Source organism: Cygnus olor, chromosome 1 (assembly GCF_009769625.2).
Source record: "Cygnus olor isolate bCygOlo1 chromosome 1, bCygOlo1.pri.v2, whole genome shotgun sequence".
Lineage (NCBI taxonomy): Eukaryota > Metazoa > Chordata > Aves > Anseriformes > Anatidae > Cygnus > Cygnus olor.
In genome coordinates, this window is record NC_049169.1 from 183,276,795 (window position 1) to 183,300,462 (window position 23,668).

Sequence of the window (23,668 nt, forward strand, 5' to 3'; positions counted from 1 at the left end):
AATTTTTGCTCTTTTCCCTAAAGCTCTTGTGAAGTTCCATATTTTAAATACTCTTCAGTGCTCTGAAGCCATAATGGGTGGAGCTGTCTATGAAACCTTGGAAGGAAACACACTTGAAGTTGGCTGTGATGGTGAAACTCTGACTGTGAATGGAGTAAAGATGGTGAAACGCAAGGATATTGTGACAAGCAATGGCGTTATCCACCTCATTGATAAAGTGCTAATTCCTGATTCCGGTTAGTAATGTCCACGACAAACTTCTTAAACTGAAGATGTTTTCTGTGAGCTCCCCTGGATTCCCTCACATGTATTGCCAGTGATAAGGTTATGAAACCATGGAAAATCCAGATCAGGAAGAGAAATAAAAGGTGTGTTAAAATACTTCTTGTTTCTTTATTTGCAGCCAAGCAGGTCATTGAGCTTGGGGGTGCCCAGCAGACTACTTTTACAGACCTGGTGGCACAGCTGGGACTGGCATCTTCTCTAAGACCAGAAGGCCAATACACTCTCCTGGCACCTCTGAATGGTGCTTTCTCAGGTTAGTAGAGTTGAAAGAGTATGCTCTGAACATCAAAATAAACAAGAAGAATATATGCTACTATGACAGTCTTCCAAATAAGACCCAGTACTTGTTATAAGTCCTGAGGAAAATTAGTAATTGAGAATTAGAATGAATTATTTAATCCTTTCAAAATGCACACCAAGTAGAAAGACAAAACAAATGCAATCATCAGACTGCACAGATTTTTTTTTAGTGGTACCATTTGTTGACAGAAATATTCTCACTAAAATAAGATACAAAATACACACAGGCAGGCTGTGGGAAAGGAAATGTGCTAATGAATTGCCAGTTCTCTTAATCTTTACATTACTTACATAAATTCACAAGTTGGTTATTCTCAGAAATTTTATACAAGGATATTGGTATTTTCTAGTACATTAAAGCAGAGAGAGACCGATACAAATATGCTTGGAACATATCTGCATATCTGCAGGAATGAGTACATGAACAGCCTGCTCTCCTCAATGATCTGTGTATTAACCACCCCCACAGTAGCAAATTTGGGAAGGATTTCGGGTGCACATTCAGAAAGAATAAGCTTCAGCAGTAATTCAGAAGTTGGAGCAGGCACACATCTGGCATTTTATTTCTAGTAATAATCAGGGCTGTGTCAAAAGATTGTTTCTAAATTTGAGAAAAGGCAATTTACAGAAACTGTTTAACAATTAATTTTTTGTTTACATAGATCCTTCCAAGTCATTGGAAGTCACTCAAGCATGTCAATGAAATATCTAGTATTTCCATGGTCTTCTAATACAGATGTCCACAGTTAACCTTACTTGAATGAAAGTTCACTATATAAATAACTATATATAAATATTTAATTGTCATTGTAGATGACACCTTACAGATGGATCAGCGCCTTCTTAAAACAATCCTGCAGAATCACATTATAAAAGTGAAAATTGGGCTCAATGAACTATACAACGGACAAGAGCTGGAGACAATTGGAGGAAAACTGCTCAGAGTCTTTGTGTATCGCACAGTAAGTGAATGGGACATTTTAAACAATGTGTATTCTAACTATGAAAATGAAGATGTATAAAAGAATGAAAGACAAAGTTGAATGAAACTTTCAACATCTACCATTACCACTGTCAAGGAAAATTCTTTAAGCTTTTAAGTTAGAAAAAAAAAATGAAAATCCAATCTTTGTTATGGGAATTTTGCATTTGGGAAAACAATACAAGATTCCGGATTTGTCACTCAATTAGTAATAAATTCATATAGTTTTTAGACCTAAGTAAAAGGAGGGAAACCAGAAAATCAAGTTTGGAAATCTTTGCATCCTGCTAACTTACTCCAGATTTTGATACTTTTGTTTTCTCAAGCAATAGCAGACTTCCTGTCAAGAACATAAAATTTGACTGTCAGAAATCCAGATAAATATTATTTTTAAACTCAGGAGCCTGTTGGGAAATACACATCCATTTCACTCATCAAATATGTTTAAATGTGTATCATTCTGTGAATAGATGCACTTAGGTGTCTCTTCTCTTTTAATCAGGCTGTATGTGTTGAAAATTCATGCATGGTCAGAGGAAGTAAAGAAGGAAGGAATGGTTTTATTCACGTCTTCAGACAAATCATCAAGCCAGCAGAAAAAACATTGCACGAAATGCTGAGAAATGATAAGCGTTTTAGGTGAGTAGCACTGAGATTTTCCTACAGATAGAAATATATATATATATATATATATAAAGCACAGCTGGTCTGAGAAATAGTTGTGGACCATGTTGGATCTTTGGGATGCAAGAAGGGCAAGAAAGAGGTTATTACCTCCTCAAGAAAATAAATAAATACATGTTCCTTACTGCTACATAGGCAAGAGAGGAGCAAGAGGTTACAAGGTATCGGATGACACATCCAGAGCTATAAATGCTTCAGAGTCTGAAGGCTTAATTAACCAATAATACAATTCCATATTAGTGCAGCATGATCGCAGGCTGTATATATACTGTGTTCCCACTGTGTACTTCTGTCCCATGCCTGCAAGTATGTCAGTCCCTCCAGAGAGAGCAACTACCATTGTCATCCTCCCTTCATCTCTTTGATCTGTAGGGTTTTTATTCCATGAATTCCATGAATTCTTCTATGATCCAGGCTGCCAATGGTTTTTATTTTTCAAATCCTTTTTTCTCAGTCTGCTACTCTTAAGACAGTCTTTCTTTTTCTCATTTTATCTCCTCTACTGTCTTTATTTCTGGGAAACTGTAGGAGTGTTTGAAGACGGTTGTGCTTTCAGAACAAATGAGGGGACTAAGTGCCTGGATTTGAGAATAGCTACTACACGTCTACAGAATGTATTTGTGGTCTGTCTTTTTTAAACAGCGTTTTCCTCAGTCTGGTGAAAGCTGCAGATTTAGATGATGTTCTGTCACGGCCTGGAGAATGGACTCTGTTTGTTCCAACTAATGATGCCTTTAAAGGTTTGACCGATGATGATAAGGATATATTGATAAGTAAGTAACATACCAATACTACATGTATAAACAAGGGTGAAATTAATGGGAAAGGTAGCTAGTGTGTTTCTTAAACAAAAGATGTCTGATAAACCAGGTAACCTTCTGCAAAGAGCAGGTCATGGGATTTCCCTGAATTAATTCCTTCTTCAGTGATAGAGAAAGTATCTTTTGGGGAAAAAAATTGAAATAAAATAAAATAAAAAATCCAACCTTAATTGAAATTTAACCTCATTTGTTGATTCCAAAGTGTAATTGCCTTCCAAGTTAAAATCTGCATTCATTTAATTAACTTCAACTTCTATAACAACATTCAGGGTTACTTTAGATATATCAAACTGCAGAGTCCCATCAAATTTCTGTTCTTCATGTAGATATTTATTGAGATATTTATTGTAACCATCACATTATAAAAATATGTAGTATTGAATTTCCATTCCTGTCCTGTCCTTTCCTTTCCTGTCTTTTCCCTTCTCTGCGTCCACCCAGTGATCTGTAGCATCACTTGTGCTACAAAAAAAGATCCTGAATATATATATAAATACTAATTTACGCCATTACACCTTTAAGCTTTGGAATTGTGTAGATTTTTCACAACATTTAACATTTCATTTTTGCAAAAGAAGGAATGCACACTGATAACTTGAAAGTCTCCTGCAGGATTTCCAACTAGAGGGTTAGACTGTGGCCACAACACTATAAATATTTTTAGTTTATTTGAGGGTAATGTGAATCTGTCTTGTCGCACAAGTGTGGGAAGAGCTGTCACCTTGAATCCCACATCCAGAAAGTTAGTCACATTTTTTTTGTTTCTGCTCTGTTCAAACCGAAGTTCAAAGATATGAAGCCAAATCCCATGAATCCTTAATGGCTTCAAAGAGTCCATTTCAGAGCAGCTTCCCTAGCATAACTCAGCTCTACACAGACCTTAACTCACTAATGAGGCACTGTTAATTTGAATTCTCTCTTAGCCATATAAAGTTATGATTGTGGTATAGATTATCTTCCAGTGTGCTGTGTCTCTAGTCAACAACGGTAAATTAACACATAACCTAAATGACCAACATTAGATAGCTATAAAATCAAATGAAGCTCATCTCAGGGCTGTGAACTGAAGTAACTAGATAAACACTATAGTTCAATTTTTGTCTTTAAGACTCTCTTTTCTTGAGAAAGAAACAAAAGAAAATGAGTTTACCAGGCCTATTATTTTGTGTCTTCAGTTCATAACTTGATGTACCCTAGGCCTCTGTCATTTTGGATTATTTCTACAGTCCAGAATACAACTATATTTGATGTTCAGCTTTTCAAGGGCTTTTATGTACTGGCTTCTCCTATCATTGTGACACAGTTTCTACTTACTTTCTTTGGCAGCTGAAATTTTGATTTTTACCCTCCTTTTTTTTAATGTCAGATTGCTTTTTGGAATTTTACCCTAGCTTTCTTTTAAGACATAATATTATTTTTCTCTATAAGAATTAAGCTTTTAAATATGTAATTTTTTTCCAAAGAATTTATAAAAATATTTATCTGCAATAAAGATAAAAAACAAAGGTTATTTATAACCACTGACCATTGTGACAAAGAACAAAGGAAATTTGATTGTGAAACCAGCTTTTTCAAATGTCTGCATTTAGACTTTGTATATAACTTGATGCTGTCTATGAATAAACCAGTCATAAAAACTCAGCACTAATTTTAGTAGGTGAAAAGTATCATTTAACTGAACTTTATTAGTAAAGTGAATTGCACTGATATTAGCAATCAAAAGCAGAAAAAGGAAAATGTTCACTGAGAGACACCAGAGAACAATTATAACCACACAGTATTTTTATTGCCATTTCATCAAGGTTGAAACTCTTGGAAAGAAAAATCAATGTCCACATGTAATACTAACAAAGAACATGCAATGGAATGTTCAATATTCCACATAATGACAAGAACTTGTGTTTTAAAACTGCTCTGTTTGGTACCCTGTCTTCTGGTCAGTCTGTGGATATTCCTACAGCTCATCCAAGACTCTGAACCTCCATGGATGCAGAGCTCCAGGGAGCCCTGCCATGACTCTAACTTGGACTCCAGAATCCATTTGCCTTGTTAGTCCTTTTCTAGTCCTTTCTAGTGGCTTTTTCTTCCAAAATAAGAATTAAACCAAACTTTGAAATATAGAAATCACACTCACAATAGGGTTGTTTCTGCTTTCTCAACTTCTCTTCCTCTCACAGTTTGACTGCAAGAATAGTCAAGACCAGTATCCCAGATTACCTTCTTCTGTTCTTCCTGCAACTTTGTCCTGCCTGAGATGGGAAAATGTGTGTATAGAGAGAGTTGTCAGTTATCGCCATTCATCTCAGAAGGGAGTCGCCCAAGAGAATAGTTATATTAATTTCTCTGCCAGCAGTTAGCTATGGTTCCCTTTAATTGAAAGGATGTTAAGGTTGCAGTTTGTCTAGTAGCTTGGTGAAACTTGATGCTGCAGACTGTTTAGTGGTCCTGAAATTATTGTGTTTACAGAGCATAATTAGAAAAAGAGTGAAAAATTCTGATTAGAGGGGAAAGCAAAGAAAAGCAAATAATACCAAATAATAAGAAAATGCTGCTCTTTTATACAGTAGTTCTCATAACATGTTTATAATTATGTTGAGTCCCTTTTGGCATAAGATTATTAAAATTATGATAATGGGAAAAAAGAAAAAAGTTTCAATATATATGTATTTCTGTTAGTTTCATTCATACTATGCTTAATTCTGTCTCAAACCTATGGGAATCCTTAGTATTTCCCAAAAAGAACTAGTACAATTTAGTTTTTATGCCTTGCTTTATTTATTTATTTTAATTCATTACTTGTATTCCTTATTTTTCTTTTTAAATAGGAGATAAAAATGCTCTCAGGAACATTCTCCTTTACCACTTGACACAAGGAGTTTTCATTGGAAGTGGCTTTGAGCCCGGTGTGACAAACATTCTTAAAACTATCCAAGGAGGGAAGCTCTACTTGAAAACAGTTAAGTGTTTAAAAAAGTATTCCTGACACAACCTTGTAATGGAGATTTGACATTCAGTGCCTGCAATTTGATATTCTGTCTGCAGTTTGACATTGAAGAGTGGGATGCATATATCTGAAAGTGATATGAAGGGTTTCAGTTTGTTTTTTAATGTCTCTGATAACGTGTTCTTTACCAGGTGAATGATACTCTTCTGGTTAATGAACTGAAATCAAGAGAATCTGATCTCATGGCAACTAATGGTGTCATTCATGTTATTGATAAACTTCTGTATCCAGCAGGTGGGTATTAGTTCGTGGAATTTACACACATTTCTGAATCTGTCTACGTGTTATGTAGGTGCAAGGAATTTAAAAAGATACTTACTTTAAAGAGACAATTCCAATGTGAAATAGGAAACAGAAAATTTACATCACTACTCATTTTATGCAATGCCTGAAACCATGGAAACTCTTGGAAATTTTGTGAAAGTCAAATACATGGAAGACAAGATGCTTAGGGCTATTTTTTCCCCAGTACAGAAGAATGTATATGTACACATAACACTCGTGTACACATACATATGAGTGTGAGTTTGAGATTGTTTTACATTTCATTATCGCTGTAAGTGAAAGTGAAGTGAATACAGATGTATCTTTCCTCTTACATACCTGTTTCTTTTCTTAGATCTGCCTGTTGGAAATGATCAACTGCTCACAATCCTGAAGAAGCTGATCAAGTACATACAAATCAAGGTACTTTTTAAATGATGATCCCATTGTCCTTTTGGCAAGGTCTATGAAACCATGTACATTGTTCAAAAATGGTTCTTTGGCTCTCTGTTTCTTCAGCAGGCAACACATCTAGTAGCTCCCAGTTACCCAAGTGTAATTTGGATGATACACTGCACTCAACAGTTAGAACTTATATTTTTCAACACCACATAATTGTAGAACATTTGCATATGGGCAACTCCAGTGTGAACTGGCCTAAATCCACTCTTTGCTTCAGGTACCCTTTATCACTCCAGCAGCATAAGTCACTTCCAAACCCTTGAGGCAATCTTTTTTTGAGGGAAATATCAAATAGCTCAATTACTATGCAATTTAACCCATTAGCTTCAACAACTCTAGATTAAAAAAGAAGCATCCTTGTCTATCTCAGTTACATATCCTTTTCAACTTACATCATCTTTCAAACATGAATGAAAGAACCTAGTGAAATAGCATAACCTAACTTATAGATCAGTGAAGCTGTGAATTCTATACACAATCATTAGAAAATAAGAACATAAGTGCTCTTTCAAATTTTGAAATTACTTTTTTGTATTTATAGTTTGTTCGTGACAGTACCTTCAAAGAGATTCCACTGACATTTTACAGTAAGTTCATTTTATATATTTCCAGATGGGTTTAAGATTGATTTATAAATTTTGTTAATTCCAATCTGAATTGTAGATCTTTATTTAATCATAAAGAAAGCAATTTATGGTAAAGTGTAAAGTAAAGTGGGCCAAGGAACCACAGGAAGAGAGACTCAAAGAAGAATGTTCTTGGTTGTTGTGCTACTGTATGTATTTTTTCCCTTTCCAGATTCTCAACAGGGAACTGTCCCTAAAGTAAGCTGTTTCTACAATTTGGGATAGGCAAGATACATATGGAAAAGACTTTTTTTTTCAGGTTTTAGCGGAGGTTCAGCACTCGGTGCACAGCAGTCGTACTGCCTCACAGACTCTCAAGGACTGACCAAACTATGCATTGAGTTGCTTTCTTTTTCATAAATGCTTCCAGAGGAGCAAAGTGTACCTTTTCCACCTGTTTTCTATACATGCATATATGGGTTTTGTATGGGAGGCAGTTGCTTCAGCCATTTCCTCTATAAGGAGTAAAAGCCCTCTGTTTACCAGGTGTGCTCCCCAATGAAACAAAGAGAGTAAGATTCAAGTTTAAGATACGCCAGGGTATTATACAGATTTTTATGCAGGGAATTGTACAAGCCATTATTTTTATGTATCTTACACTGTCATGGATTTCATTACCTCTGGGTTTCATGAGGTACAAACAAAGGAAAATAGCACATCAGTAGACTGTCTGCAGGTAACTTGTGTGTATACAGTACCATTTAGTAAACAGAACTGAGATTCATACTCTAGAGCCTTTTGATTTACTTTGCCTTCCATTAATATCTGTGACTTTATTTACATCTTTATGACCAGACCTAATTTGTCTGATCATTACCATAAAGAAAATGTAAGAATGGAATGTTTTATGTTCCATTTTCTATACTTTCAGAAATTAACATAATTGAAAGCAACGTCCAGCCCATCATCAGAAAGGAAGGTAAATGGGGCCCTTCCAATATATATTTCTGTATATGTTCATATAGGTATACATATACAGAATATATATTGCATTTATTTCTTTAACAGAATGTATTTTTTACATAACAACTCTGGGTTGTTCTGTACTTTGCCAGGAGAGCAAAGATACGAATATTGCAATTAGAACTGGCTGAAATATTTTGTATTTAAAGATTTCCCATGGCTGCTCTCCCCAGCTGGACTTTTTTTTAATTTTTGTATGGGCATTTTTAAGATGTGTTTAAGTCTTTTTTTATCCCAAATAATTTATTTAAAATTCCCCAAATAGTACTATATTTTATATAAAGTATATAGAAAGTTGGATTCTATAATTAAAATATTTCCAATTTTTTATTAAAATAGTTATTTTAAAAAATGAAGTAGAATTGTTATACATTAAAGTTAAAAACAAACAAACAAAAATCAAGAACAACAACAAACAAACAGTTAATTTCTCTACAGTTTTCAGTCAGTTCTAAATACCAATATCTGTCAGATGCCTGGAAAGGACAGTTAACCAAACTTTCTTCTCAATTTCTCTGTGGCAAAAGTACGAGTTAAAGACTAGCTGTGGGACTGAAGAGAACAAAAAGTTGGGCTGGGACTGTAAAAACACTTGTGATTCATATCTTAAGTAAAACATCATTAGCTTCACTAGGCCAGTGTCACCCCTTATGTGCTCCAGTTTTCTTCTGAAATGAAAATGCTAAAAAAGAATCTGGTAAAGTTCAACTGAGAACAAAGGCACTTGAAAATATCTTCCAGATATTTTATTCAAACTGATTAAATGTTGTTTCTGTGAGGACTTTCTCCCAGCAGAAATGGCATGAGCTTACTTGTTCTACAGCTTGTTTGTGCTTTGTCCCACCTAGCACTAGATACTATATACACATATATATATATATACTAATCCTTGCTGCCTAGTCTCCAGCACAAAATCAGAGCTATAAAGCAATATAAATTAGCAGATGATTCCACGTGATAAATTATCCAAATATCTTAGTCTTTACAAGATGAAGGTGAATCACTTTCTGGAGGTACCTGTTCTAGGTTAAATCCAGAGACAGGGCAGACAGTTTAGGCAATTTTCATAAAATTTGGAAGATGAGAAAAAATGATAAATGACTGTCTGAGCTATATGTTTGTATATATCTGTACAAATGTACAACTAAGCATTCTTCACTAAAGAGGGAAACAAAAAAAAGAGTTTTAGGTGTTAGTGAGCACTAAAGAGTCACTCCTTTCCACTACCAGTACAGTACTTCTGCTTTGGGACCCTGTCCAAAGAAGGATCTCTAGCCAGCACAGTCTTCCTACTGATGACTCAGAAATAATCCTAATAATGCCAATTTAGGCCCTTCTGAGCTTGCTAGCAGTAACAGTAGTGATTGGCAGCTCCCATCAAAACCACATATGCCCCCAATTGTCTGTAAAAAAAAAAAAAAAAAAAAAAAAAAAAAAAAATCTGGCAACGTTGCATGTTAATTTTTGCAACATATGTCAAGAAGTTCCAGCAGATCATGATGGGAGATTTCATATAAAATAAAATAAAATAAATCCCAAGTCTTTTTAGAGGCTGATATCTACTTGAGTGTGCTTCATTACCCATACATAGTTCAAAGAGATCTCAACAGTTAAATCTGGTTGAAACCCAAATCTTAGTGTATTGAATGTTTAAAAGATTGATCCTTGACTAGGAAATACAGGAAAATACAGGTTCTGCATGCATCTACGGTATAAGTCACATAGGAAGGTAAAATAAATTAGAAGTTTGTTTTGTTTTGTGAAGGATTTATAAACGTTAATAAATATCTTTGATTTTTTTCACTAACATTGATAATTTCTCTCAATGTATGTTGGCATTTAATATCTCAACATACAAAATTACCTCTGAATTTGGAACAGAAGCAACCCAAAGAGCCTTTTAAGATTGCTTCTTTACAAAATTTATGAATGTTTTTCTATCAGACTCCTTAGAAAATAAAAGAAAAGGCAATAGTTCAGCTGTTTAAAACTGAGAGTAGACTGAGTTCTGTAATAACTGGGAATCATTATGGTCCTATCACATCATCACATCTGCAGCAAATAAATGAATTATTTAGCTCTGAGATCTAACCTGTACAATCATCTTCTGCTGCAAAAACAAAAATGTATGCTTCGATTTGTTACTGTTGAAGGACACTAGTAAGCCTCAATCATACTGCTCTCAGCAATTCAATCCCAGGCATATATATTCAAAAGCTATTATTAAATCCTGATTATAAAAAAAATAAAAAAAAAAAAAAAAACTGTGCAAAATCAACTTCTACATGAAATAATTTAAAGAAATGTTTTAAAGAAATATTACTAAGGGACCACAAGAACATGTGAAAGATGGATTGTGTTATATTTCTAACTCTGAGCAGGGAATAGGGGAAGTGTTACAAAACCAGCTTAACTAAAACACTATGTTAGTTAATTGACCGCATCAGAGGTATGTTCTTCATTTTTTTAGGTGTCTATCTCCAGCCTGCCAAACAGAGATATTTGTATCAGTGTGATCTGTGGGGATTGCACAAGAATAAGAGATTACCAAATTATTTGTTTTGGCCATTGAAATCAAGATGACATCTCCCATGAAACTCAGAGGGCAGTAGCCATTACTGCTGACAAATACCCTTACAACCTACCCAGCTGATCTCTGAATCTATTTATTTTATTTTATTTTAGGCTATATGCCCACTGCCTAAGTCTGTGTAGCTTAAAATAAAAATAAATAAATAAAAAGATAGATAAATAAATGAAAACCCAGCAGAACATTCCAGCAATGCCTCAGTTTAGGCATTTTACCAATATATATACAAGAAAGCTTCCTTTCAGCTGCTGAGGATCTGTGTTCGTTTGACACTTGTCAACAGATGTTAAAAATACCCAATACACAAAAACAAAACAAAAACAAAATTTGTAAATAGTAAGTGCACAACAGGATCTAAATTTAAGACAGCATGGGAGGAAGTACAAGATTGTACAGCCACTGCTGCAGATGGCTTCTCAGATTTATGGCTTCTCCATTATGGTCATCTGGTTTATTTAGGGTAGGGGTGATAATGCTAGCTTCATCTCAGTCCTATGGAATACCGTAAATATTTTTATGACTATTTGTAACATGTTGTTTTTTCCTTGTGTCACAGACCCATCTATTACACAGCTCACTAAATTAATTGAAGGGGAACCTGAGTTCAAAATAGTCAGGGAAGGGGAGACAATAACTAAAGTGATACATGGAGGTTGGTATGCTTTCAGCAACTTAATTTGCATTAGTTAAAATCTGAAATAAATTATTCCTGGACTGTTTTTACTTGAGTGCAGGTGGTTTCTGTGGTATGTTAGACAACGGACTTATTTTTAACAGGACCTTCTGGAAGTATGGCAATTTTATTTTTTTTTTCCTTAGCTGTACCTAATAGCTACAGTCAAGACAGTGTTAGAAATGTTCTGCATGCTGACATAATGCCTGTCTCAGTTATTTGCTGATTGTTGTCCTGCAGTCGAAAATGCAGGATGTGATTCTTGTGATAGAAAGGCAGCATTATCAGACAAATAAATCAACTTTGTTTCCTGCTTTGCTAGGAGCTTTAAGGATTTCATATCTAGGGTGGTTTCAAAGAAAATAGCATGTAGTCATCTTAAATTTGGGACAAACAGCTCCTGGTCTACTCAGCGTTTTTATTTTTTCTTAAAATATTCTGTGGTCGTTCCTTGTGTGCTTCATTAAGTTTTGGTGTCTCAAAAGCAGCAAGTGTAACACTGCTAATCACTTTATTAATATCTTCAATTTAAAAATCCTTGTAGAACCAATTATTAAAACATACACCAAAATCATTGATGGGCGACCTGTGGAAGTGACAGAGAAAAGGTAACAGAAGAAAGAATTATTCAAGGTAATTCATGTTGAGTGAAGTTCTCCATTACATACAAAAAGCAGAACATCTTAAGTCCTGTCCTAATGCCTAAACTGCATTTCCTGAGGAGGTGAATTTTCCTCCTGCTACTTCCCACTGCCATGTATAGCTCAGATTGTATAGCTCAGATTTTCACTGTCTGCTACACATATACATACAGAATTATATATGTCTGATACATATACATATGTATACCATTTCAGGCTAAGAGTGTTCTTTTGCATTTTTCAGTCTGTCTTATTTTAGATTTTTATTTTTATTTTTTTGTGTGCATGTGAATTTTTAGGTTACTTGTATTGTATATCTCCAGGTAGGCTTCATTTGACCAACACTAGCCCTTCAGTGTGTAGATACCTACTTTTGCATGTTTTTCCAGGCTTCCTTGAAACTCAGTTCAGGAAAAAAATATATAATTATAATAATAATAAAAATAAAATACTTTGTTTCTTTTTAAGGTGAGACTATCTTTTTCTGACATCCAAAAGGCAGACATTTGTTTCGTGCTAATGTAGAATAAAATTAATGAGCATCTGTCCCTTTATCTTTTTGTACAGTAGCTTTCAATCTCCTTGGCCAATTTCAGTTACATTTGACCTACTGTGAAGATTTTTATGTTTAAGAATCCTAGAAAACTTACAGAAATTGAAGTGATTAGATTGAGGCATATTTAAACAGTCACAAATTCTCTGCTAACACATTTGATTCCCTTGGATAAATACTATCTTGTACACTGTAGTTAAAATACTGTCTGCAAGAACAGTTGCAAGGGAAAGACAGTGTTACAGAAATATTGACTTAGCAGAAAGTCTTTGTATTGAGTTTATCTTGAAAAAATCAATTTAAGTCATTCAAGCAAGAGAGAAATAAACCAGGCAAGTTATTCTCATGCAACTATTTACTACAGTGAAAGCAACTGAATGAAATGTCTATAACAGTGAAAAAGACGGCAGTAGTTTCTGAATAAATCAGGGATACTTTTTTCAAAACAGAAAATTTCTGGGAGAGAAAATATTATTCTCTCACTTCTGAACTGCAAGTTTCAATAATAGCCCACATGAAATAGTCATTATCATGTAGATGATGCCAGCATTCCAGACCTGAAATTTCCTTCTCTGTAATAGAAACTGATAAAGAATTTCTGCACTAAACTCTCAAATGACTCATAGCTGTTACAACATTAATAACATCTTTTACAACAGTGGATCCAGACCATTTTACAATGAGGAAATACCTGATCTGTGACCTAATACAACAAAATTATTAAAACTGTGAGCAGATGTTTACTATGTTAAATTTGCCTACTTACTTGTCTGAATAGTTCTAAGCTATTCGTAGTCCTCTTTCATTTCAGTTTAGGACACAGTGAAAGATAAAACAAACAAACAAAAACAAGCAAAAAACATAAAAGCAGATTAAAGCATGTTAAAGACAGAATCATCATAAGGGTTAAATTGAGGGGAAAAAAAAACTTAAAAGACAATAGTGCTATATCTAACTTAAGTCCTTGTTTTTTAAAAAAAAAAAATCATCTTTTTCTAGGTCCTGAAATAAAATATACCAGAATTACTGCAGGTGGTTCAGATAATGAAGAAAAATTAAAGAAATTTCTTGAAGAAGGTTAGTATCCTTGTTTTCTTTTCTTCTTTAAAAACAGACAATCAAAAACAAACAATGACAGCAATAAAACCAGTATGATATTATTTAAGTAGTCACTGAATGGATACTCAAATGTGTTTTCATCAAATATGTTCACTCTGCAAAATCAGAGGTTAATCCTGAAAAGCTGAGAAATGGCCTAACTTAATACTCTAGTTTGAGTCTCTGATCTTCACATTCCAGTCAGCTCTAGAACTGAGACTGCCTGGGTCTAATAAATGCTAAGTTATGCTTGTCATGCAATATGATGTTTTCAGTATTTAGCGTGGAACATAATATCATCACAGATAACTTTTGTAATTCAGCAAAATGCTATAACAGGATAAAGTCATTAATATGCTGTTATAGGATTGTCAAATATTTTCTGTCAATCAATTTTTTTGCCATAACCTGTATCCTATCAGAGGTTACCAAGGTGACCAAATTTATTGAAGGTGATGGTCATTTACTCGAAGATGAGGAAATCAAAAGACTTCTGCAGGGAGGTAATTCAGTGTATTACAACTAACCTTGTTGTAACAGGTTATGATAACTGAAACCTCTCTCAGATCTGTCTAGCTCAACATTTTAAAGACTGATCTAGCAAAAATTAAACTTCAATGGGAAAAAAAAAAAAAAAAAGAATGACATATAGGAAGTGCCAGATGCACATAAAAAGGAAACAAGTGCCAAAGTTTGATTGATTAATTTTGGTATGATATCAGCCATGACAAATAGATAAAAAATTTAATTGTTTTCTCAGTCTTTAAAAAGTTATCTAATTAAAACCCAGGGGAGCAATGAAGATTTATTCCACTAGCTGTGAACCTTTTTACTCAGCAAATTTAAATCTGTGAAAAACATTTATGAAATAGAAAACATTGTAATAGGCCAAATTCACCTTACTTATCAGTCATCCAGAAATGAATATTCATTGCCCTCAATAATTAAAGGCATGTTTAGCATCCCTCTTTCAAAGCTTACAGGTGACGGATATCAAGGCATTAACCTCAACTCTTTCCAAATATAATGTTCCAAAGAATGGTTTTCTTTCCTTCTTGCTCTCTTAATTCTAACAGTTTTGGCAGTATATAACCAGTAGCTGTAGAAAACTGGTAAACAAACTTGTGCTTATGAAATTAATCTATCTATGAATTTGGAATGTTTTCTGCTTAATGTATAGATTAGAATCACTATCTATAATAGCAATGGGGAATAAAAAAAGAGAATTCAAGTATTGTGCTTTTAGTAAGGGTCAATGTAAACCTGAGTGAGAGGCTCAAAATATTTATGGATATTTCTCCTGGCATAAATTAGCTGAATCGAATTCATATTATGTTCACTTTCTCATAAGTTACTAACTCAAATACTACTTAAGTAGCTCATACTAAGTTCAGCCATGTGTACACAGAACTAAATCTTGTAGCTTTTCACAAGCACTCTTCTGTATATGTAATTTAAACCTCAGAATCACAAGAATTTAGTGATGGCTGAATGTCATAGCAGTTTCTTCATCAAACAAAAACATGGTGGTTGATAATGTAGCTAGTCTTAGAGACAAAACATGATATGGCCATGAATATGACTGTATTTCTTTCTGCTATTTTAAACAATCAAATCTTAGTTTTGCAGATCTTAGCCAGGATTTTTCTGTACTCATTGGAGAGAAATATGATCTAGAGGGTTTTTCATTGTATCCTATCCTAAGTGTGAGAGTTGCTCTCTGGAGCTGCCTATTTCAGCAGCGAATATTTAAAAAGAGTTGAAAATAGGAAAAAAAAAAAAAAAATCCCTCCATCTGTTGGACTACGTTCTAGTGGTCTTAACGAGGCTATAAAAAGCAGGAGTAAAATTTATCCCAGAATGTTCAAAATTCTTCAGTTACAGAGATATACAATTAAATAGATGTAGTCTGTAAAGATAAATCTTATAGTGAGCCTATCATTGTATAGAAAAGTAAGAAATAATTTATCTGCAGTAAATTTGGAAAAGACAATATTGTCTCTTGAATTCTTGCTATTTTTCCTTGCTATTATATGTCAGTTTGCGTAAGCATCCTGCTTTACAGAATGGGACAAATAGGCAGATTTCTGTCTCTTGTTTTAATTTGATTTTTTTCTGTCTTTCCCATGATTTATCCAGTCAGATACCCTTGTCTTCCATTATAATATCTTACCATTTCTTTCAGCCAATAAAAGCAGATACACACACTGCTTTATGGCTGTTAGTGTTAATGGTGATAGTGCTTTATGGCCCTCTTGTCTACGTCAAAATGCTTGTTTTACTGAAAATTTCCTAAGCACTTAAATCTGAGTCCCGATGCGAATGGATGTATTCCCACTGTCTAAAATAAAAGATTTTATATGGGCTGTAATTCAACTCATATAATGTCCAGCACTGCTTATTACAATTGGCAGTCTTTGCTGAAACAAACTACAATCCAAGATTGCAATGAATGACTTTCAGCCCTAGAGAAGGCATCACCTGTGTCAGGGCCAAGAAAATCAGGAGGACTTTACATCATGAATGCCATAGTGGCCTGCATATACCTACACCCCCAAAACAGCATTGTTTCCACTGATGGTTCCTTGCACATGAAAAAATGCTATCCCAGATTTAACTCATTTGTTTTTAATGCCTATTGTAGCTGGAACTGAGTACACCAAGGTTACTAAAGTAATTGAGGGAGAGCCACAGATTATCGAGAGAGAGATCAAGAAAGTCCATTTGGAAGGTTAGTTTGTCTAAAAATCCAGTATCACTGAGACCTCACTTGTCTGAAGTGATCATTCTAGGTGGGGATTTGTAGCTTTTATTCACAAAAATTACTTAGGTCTGAAACCAATATTTTAGCAAGAAGAGTTTTTTGATTGTTTTGGAAAAGAATTCTTTCACTGATGTTGCAGAGAAAAATGTTGAGGCTTGTCTTGTGTCTAAAAGTAACTAAAAGATTTGGCAGGCATAGTAGACAAGAGGAAATGTCTAAACCTCAAAGCTTAGGTAAAACATATGAAGGAACATGCACCATAAGAATTGCATTTTCTCTAAGCAACACATCCAGAAGAAGACCACGTGAGTTGTTTTTAACTTGAGTTATTTCTTGTCAGTTTTAATGTGATCTGTCAATGTGATCTGTTGGGTTCTCAACTTGGTAAGAGGGGGGTGGAGGGAATATGATCTCTGGGGAAGGGTAAATCTTATGGGGTCTTGGAATTTCTCTACTCTTATCCTATTTAATAAGGGAAACTCTTGGTTTTGAAAAAGCTGAGTGGTCTGGAGGTCCAACATGAGGAGTCAAATACAGTTCAGCCTCAGTTCAGCCTGGGTATATGCCAGGAATTAGTTTTTCAAGTTTAGCAATCTTTTTATTTATTTATTTATTCCAAGTTAAAAAGTAGTTTGTTTGGGGTTTCTGTTGTATTTGAATGTATGTCCTTTTCCAATTCTAATTCTAATGATGCAGAGTAAGAATTTATTTAGTCTGTCAGCCTTTGAAATACAAATTCATAATAAAAATATGGCTTGTGGATAGTGGTGTTTAAGAAATAAATATGTTTCTACTTTTTGCATTTTAAAGTTTATACCAAATACTGAAGCTATACCACAATTATTTGTAAACTTCAATGTTGGGTAGTACAAGGCATGCAAGGAAGTCAACTATTGCTTGAAAATGAGAGATGGGTATGATTTTCAGCCATGGAGCTTTACCAGAAAACACACAAGTTTGTATGGGCCATGTTCTCTCCTTGTTAAGGTGGTGCAGAACTTGCAATTTTCTTTAACTTGGTGCAGATGCCCAGTGTTTCACCTCAGCAGTAATGAAGCCTATATTTCAGGGCATTGTGTTTACATACCCTGTACCTCAAGATGAAAAGGCAACTGCATGTGGCTAGTTAAGCAAATATACAAGTACTTTATGTCTGTAAAGAAGGAAATATACTACAGTAACGTCTGTGAGAGAAGAATTCTCTTTAAAGTTTGTGTTTTCTCTCCTAATGAGGAGACACTTGGTTTTAAAAATTACATCAAGGTTTGATTAGAGAGAGGAAAAAGTGTCTGTAGTTTCAGAGAATCGGTCTTTTGGAAAACAGACATATCTGCTAATGAGGGTGGTACCTATACAATGGCCCTTGCTTCGCTGTACCCTTTAAAACAGAAGTTTCTGAGAAAATAAGCTGACCTGTTAATGTGGCGTGATACTGTGGGCTCACAGTTCAGTTATATATCAAGGCCCAAATGCAGCTGGTAATGTGGCTGACATCTTGCAATGGCTGAGATTCAAGCATATCATTTATATATAATTCTTGAATAAATGTCTATAGCGTGCCCTGCAAGGAAATCTGAATTTCCTCTGCCAAAATCTGAGACCGAGTCCTGGACAATACATTAACATGATTGCACATCACTGACAGTGTCAGATGGCTTTTGCTGTGTGAAGAGTAAGGGCAAAATGTCCTGGCTCCTGCCTACATCATGCAACCATCCACAAGAGATCAGTATGAATAATTCATACTATTAAAACTTAAAAGTACTTTTGAAATGTAGGTAAGAATTGATGGAAGAATACAAATTATGGAAATGTGTACACTGTATTTATTATTCGCATTCATGTTTCAGGTGATCAAGTCAACATACTAATGGATCAGAATCCTTAATTCATTAAAAAACCTTAAAAAAGAGAAGACATTACAAGTCTACAATAGGTTTCCAAGATTTTTAAAGTTTTCAAAAGCTCTAACAAATAAATTCTGACTGAAACATTTCTATTTTCTAGAAGCACCTGTATGGAAAGTACAAGCAAACAAGAGGACACAAGGTAAAAGCAAAACATACATTTAAAAATTTTAACTTCTATCAAATATTTTTCTCAGATATGTTTAAAGTAAAGGGTGGAGGGTACACAGAAGCTTAAGAAAACAGAGTTCCAAAGGGAAGAGTTGCATTTATGCTTTTAAAAAAAAAAATAACAAGACTCGCTATTGTTAATTAAAAGGCTTGTATAGTCTTATATATATGTTTCTATCTGAAAAGAACTTATATTATGTGCTTCATTCAAACCATGTTTCACAATAGAATAAAGGTGTGTTGTGGTTTAACCTGCCAGGCAGCAAAGCACTACACAGCCATTCACTAACCCTTCCCTGCACAGTGGGATGGAGGAGAGAATCGGGGGAAAAAAAAATAGCTTGTGGGTTGAGATAAAGACAGTTTAATAGGACAGAAAAGAAAAAAATGATTAATAATACTACTAATAATGTGCACAAAACAAGCGATGCACCATGCAATTGTTCACCACCTACTGACCAATGCCCAGCCCGTCCTTGAGCAATGGTCCCCCCACCCTGGGCATCCACCCCATAACCCCGTATTAATTGTTCAGCGTGATGCCCTGTGGTATGGAATATCACTTTGTCCAGTTCGGGTCAGCTGTCCGAGTTCTGTCCCCTCACAGCTGGACCCCCAGCCTCCTCACTGGTGGGACGGTGTGAGAAGCTGAAAATTTCTTGGCTTAGTGTAAGCACTGCTCTGCAACAATTAAAACATGAGCCTGTTATCAACATGATTTTCATCCTAAATCCCAAACACAGCACCATACCAGCTACTAGGAGGAAAAATAACTCTATCCTAGCTGAAACCAGGACAAGGTGTCAAAGTAAGATCCGATTCTGGAATCGGATACTGTGAAAATGGCACTGTGGGATTCCCCAATGCAGGATTTGTATTCACTGTTTGTACATTATTTGAATCTATTGAGAAGCTGAGAGATCACTATAGTTTTCTACCTGCCAGTATGACAGTGAAGGATTCAGCATCATTCTTTCCTATTCGTGTCTTTCACCCGTAAATGCAGTATCTAGTTTAACTATATTACATATAATCATAGGTTATAATTTCTTTTTTTTTTTTTCCCCAGGGGGATCAGCAAGAAGGAGGACAAGACTAGCTTATTCTTAAAAGCTTTTCAAGATAAAATCCACAGAATTACAAATTAACGGCATGGTCTTTGAGATGAAGAGAAACTGTTTTGAAAAAAGAATATTAGAAAACAATGTGTTTTGATAACAATGTAAACTGAACCATGAATCCACAAAAAGATGTGAAAATGTAGATGCTCACTACTGGCATAATTCTCACAAGGTGCTGTAATTGCTCTTGATAGTAAGCATTATGCAAGGTGGGATTCTGGAACTGCTAAAGGCACAAACAAAACTTCCATCAGCTTCTGTAGAACCAGGATTCCCTTTTAAGCTGGCTAGTAAGTGCTTGCACGATTGGATTCAAAAATAGCAGGGAACAATGCAGAATGTATTTTTATTATTATTTTTATTTCTACTAAATGAGAAATATAAATGAAATTAGATCATTTCTAGGAAAAAAAAATCAGATGACTTTTAGAATAAGTAATGTAAGGAAATAAGAGTGTTAATGTAGCACTTTTGGTTCAGTAGTATTGTATGTTTTTTGTAAGTCAAAATTCATAGCATTTTTAATGTAATACTGACACCAGTAACATTACCTTTTCTAAACAGACAAATATTATATGTCTAAACAGACAAATGTATCTTTTCTTGTTCTACATCACATATCCAAATGCCTTCTGGTAACATGGCTAATGGAAAATCTTAACAAGGGAAAAAGAAAATGTTATAAGCTTCCTAAAGTGTATTTGTGATCATGCTGACCTTTATTTATATGAAAAAATAATTCCCATTAAAGGAATCCTATAACAACATATATACTGAAATTCTTAAATGTTTTCTGACTTTTCCCTAAATATGTCTTTTGATTCTAAAAGTGGATTATAGAAGGGATAATTAAAATGCATGCAAACAGTTATCTCTGCGTGGAAAAAGGTGTTACAAAAATGAGCCTAGGTCTGAAAGCTTTTATATCAAAACATGCTTTGCTAATGTCTGGTACTAATGTGGAGTTGTCTGTAAATTATGTCATTTTTATAACTAGTTTTGTACTCATAAAAATTGTTTGCCTTTATTAATGAAAGTTGGAAAACAATTACTCATGGAGTAAGAAAAAACATGTTCAAAGTGCCTTAATTCTGCAGACCAAAGTTTAAGAGGAGTTATCTGATGTGCTTTTATACTTCTGTTTTGAAAGAAATACTCAATAAACAAGTTGTCTAAATGTCCTTGTATTTGTAAATCTTTTTTTATGAGAAAGCAATTTGTAAATATTCTTAAACTGTTAGTGTCGTTTTTAGATTAAAAATTTGCCCTCAGAGAAGCAAGCAGATATTTCCCTTTCTCACCTAGAACAAATTAATGCTGTAACTGCATCATTCTCCTTAAACAGAATTCAAAACTTCCCTTGATTCAAGATTCAATAATCACATACTGTGAACGCTATCATCTCAATTTCCTTATGAGTGGAAAAGATACCTGAGCACTGGACTGTTATGTTTTGTAGACTTACTGGGCTGACAGAGTATCTCAGTAAGGTGACCCCACTATCTATTGTTAGAGTGCTGTTGTGGTTACTAGGAGTAAAATTAATTCTATCCTAGCTGAAACCAGGACAAGTGCTTGGGTAGAAGGATGGCTTCTAACCCTGGAAAGAACTTTTAGGTGAGAATGAGGCCTCTCTCAGTACTGCCCAGAGGATGAATTAAAGCTGTCACCTTTCCCCAGGGCCTTTTGCTGTCATTAGATCATGAACTTTATTATGCTCTCTTCACTGATATGTCATTATAAGATCTTCAGTCAATATTTTGAAGAGCAGACTTTAGAAATCCATTCTAAGTCAAATCATTCTATGCTGCTATATGAACGATGCTCTTGGACCATGGCAGGGATTCTGGACTAGTTTATATCCAAATGTCCCTTCTAACCCAAACCATTCTGTGATTCTATGCTAGGGGAGGGATGTGTCTGTGCTCTCTGCTACCCAAAAAGGAGAGGTATATCAATGAGAGAAAGACAATCACAATGTTCCAGGAAATTAGAATGGCGTATGTGTCCGTACACCAAGACTATGATAATATATGTTTCATCCACAAGCCTTTTTAACAAAGTGGCTTCAGATTGTGACAGGTCACAAATTGGATATCATCATAACAACAACCACTGGGTTGATAGAGAAGGACCTCACAGTTGTCACAGCAACAGATTCCCTTTTAATGTCACTGAAATAATTAAACCACAAACACAGTAAGTGGAGACTAATGAGTAAAGGTTTCAATAAAAACAGTTTTTCAGATTAAGTTCAGAGCAGTACTTAGACACCTAATGTCAGTGGAGAAGACTGAAAATTTGAGAAAATATTTTCTGACCACAATTACTGTTGAAGGAGACTAGAGAGATGATCAAATACCTAAGAAATCAATGATACTCTGTTTCTGATAAATTTCTGTATTCTGTGTTCAATATCTCTTTTCCAAATTGATCTGTAAGTGGCTAAGAGGTTCAAAAATTAATATATGACTGACATCCACATGCATGTCTCCTCATACTCTGCTACACATTCCCATCAGTGTACCCTACCCATTCAGAACATGACTACATGAAACCAATGAAAGAAGACCTAAAAACAGGAGAAAAAAAATGTTAATAGCATCTGATTCTTCCTTTATATGAAGCAGTAAACGTCTCACCCACCCTTTTTCTAAGCCTTTGTTGAACAGGAGTACTGCAATATACAGCCTGATTTTTACATCACATGGGTATCAGAATCAAATTTCTTATACTACCTTTTCCTGTCAGGGTTCATATTTTTAGGATTAAATAATATCCTGTCAACCTTGGTACTGGGTGAGAAGAGTAAATTTTGCTGTTCCTATAGACACCAGGCTTTGGGTTAAATCTTTCTCTCTTACTCTTTTGCTGCTTCTTTTAAGATCCTTAAAATTACCTGGCGTAACGTCAGTGCTCTCACCAATGACCACTCATCCAGCACCCTCTTGACACAACTGTAGGAACTCTAGTAGTATAGGCAAATGCAATATTTGTACAAAACGAAACGAAGTAACGAATAAAGGAAACGAAATCTCCATTACTCCAGGCCCCCAAGAAATATATCCAAAAATGTTGCAAAATCAAAAATGACAATGCTGAAATTTTAAAATAAGTGGAAAAATGTCATGTCTGATGTTCTTCTATAGCAATATTTGAGTAACTATTTTCATTAGTGCATTTAAAAGTCTGTTTCAGCCATGTGTATTCAATGTTGGCTTTTTTTTCATTGTTTTTGAAAGACTAATGTGACATTTCATACAAACTCCATGAACAATTTACCATGAACAATTATTTTTAAAAAGATTGAAAATCTTCAAAAATCTTAATATTTAAAAAGATTAATCTGATATTTTGTAAAGAAATATGTTTTACATTTTCTCAGAGGCTCTGTATTTCAATTAAATGCTGTTTGTGTGAAATGGAGACTTTTGATATTAGCTATTTTCCAAAAAATTGCAGCAATTTTTGAGAGAACACCAGACAGAATCAGGTTATACATTGAATTTAAGAAAACATAAAATAAAGTACTATTTACAACAACGTTGCATAGGTACAGTTGCATTCTTCTTTCAGACCCTCAGAGTGGTTAACAACTAGTATCAATCAAACTGACAAAAAGTTATTTCTTTAATATTGCTGTTTTTTGCCAGTGTTTATGACTATCAATAAAGTTGGTTAGAACACTAAAATACGACTGTCTAAAGATTTAATAGAATTTAAATAAATTATGAAAATCACAAGAAGATGTTCTTTCTG

The 23,668-nt window shown here is 34.5% G+C and overlaps 1 protein-coding gene across 1 annotated transcript in view; it reads left to right on the top strand.

Moving 5' to 3' along the window:
- The window catches only part of POSTN (periostin), a 35,023-nt gene extending 13,933 nt beyond the window's left edge, over positions 1-21,090 (top strand). The window contains 17 exon segments of the mRNA XM_040543399.1: positions 24-236; positions 404-538; positions 1,399-1,547; positions 2,070-2,206; positions 2,894-3,024; positions 5,898-6,028; positions 6,208-6,310; positions 6,696-6,763; positions 7,344-7,389; positions 8,300-8,347; positions 11,538-11,633; positions 12,199-12,258; positions 12,261-12,287; positions 13,848-13,925; positions 14,369-14,449; positions 18,718-18,759; positions 19,858-21,090. Coding sequence (XP_040399333.1) covers positions 24-236; positions 404-538; positions 1,399-1,547; positions 2,070-2,206; positions 2,894-3,024; positions 5,898-6,028; positions 6,208-6,310; positions 6,696-6,763; positions 7,344-7,389; positions 8,300-8,347; positions 11,538-11,633; positions 12,199-12,258; positions 12,261-12,287; positions 13,848-13,925; positions 14,369-14,449; positions 18,718-18,759; positions 19,858-19,898 — 1,586 coding nt within the window. The 3' untranslated portion in view covers positions 19,899-21,090.
- Positions 21,091-23,668: the final 2,578 nt, after the last annotated feature.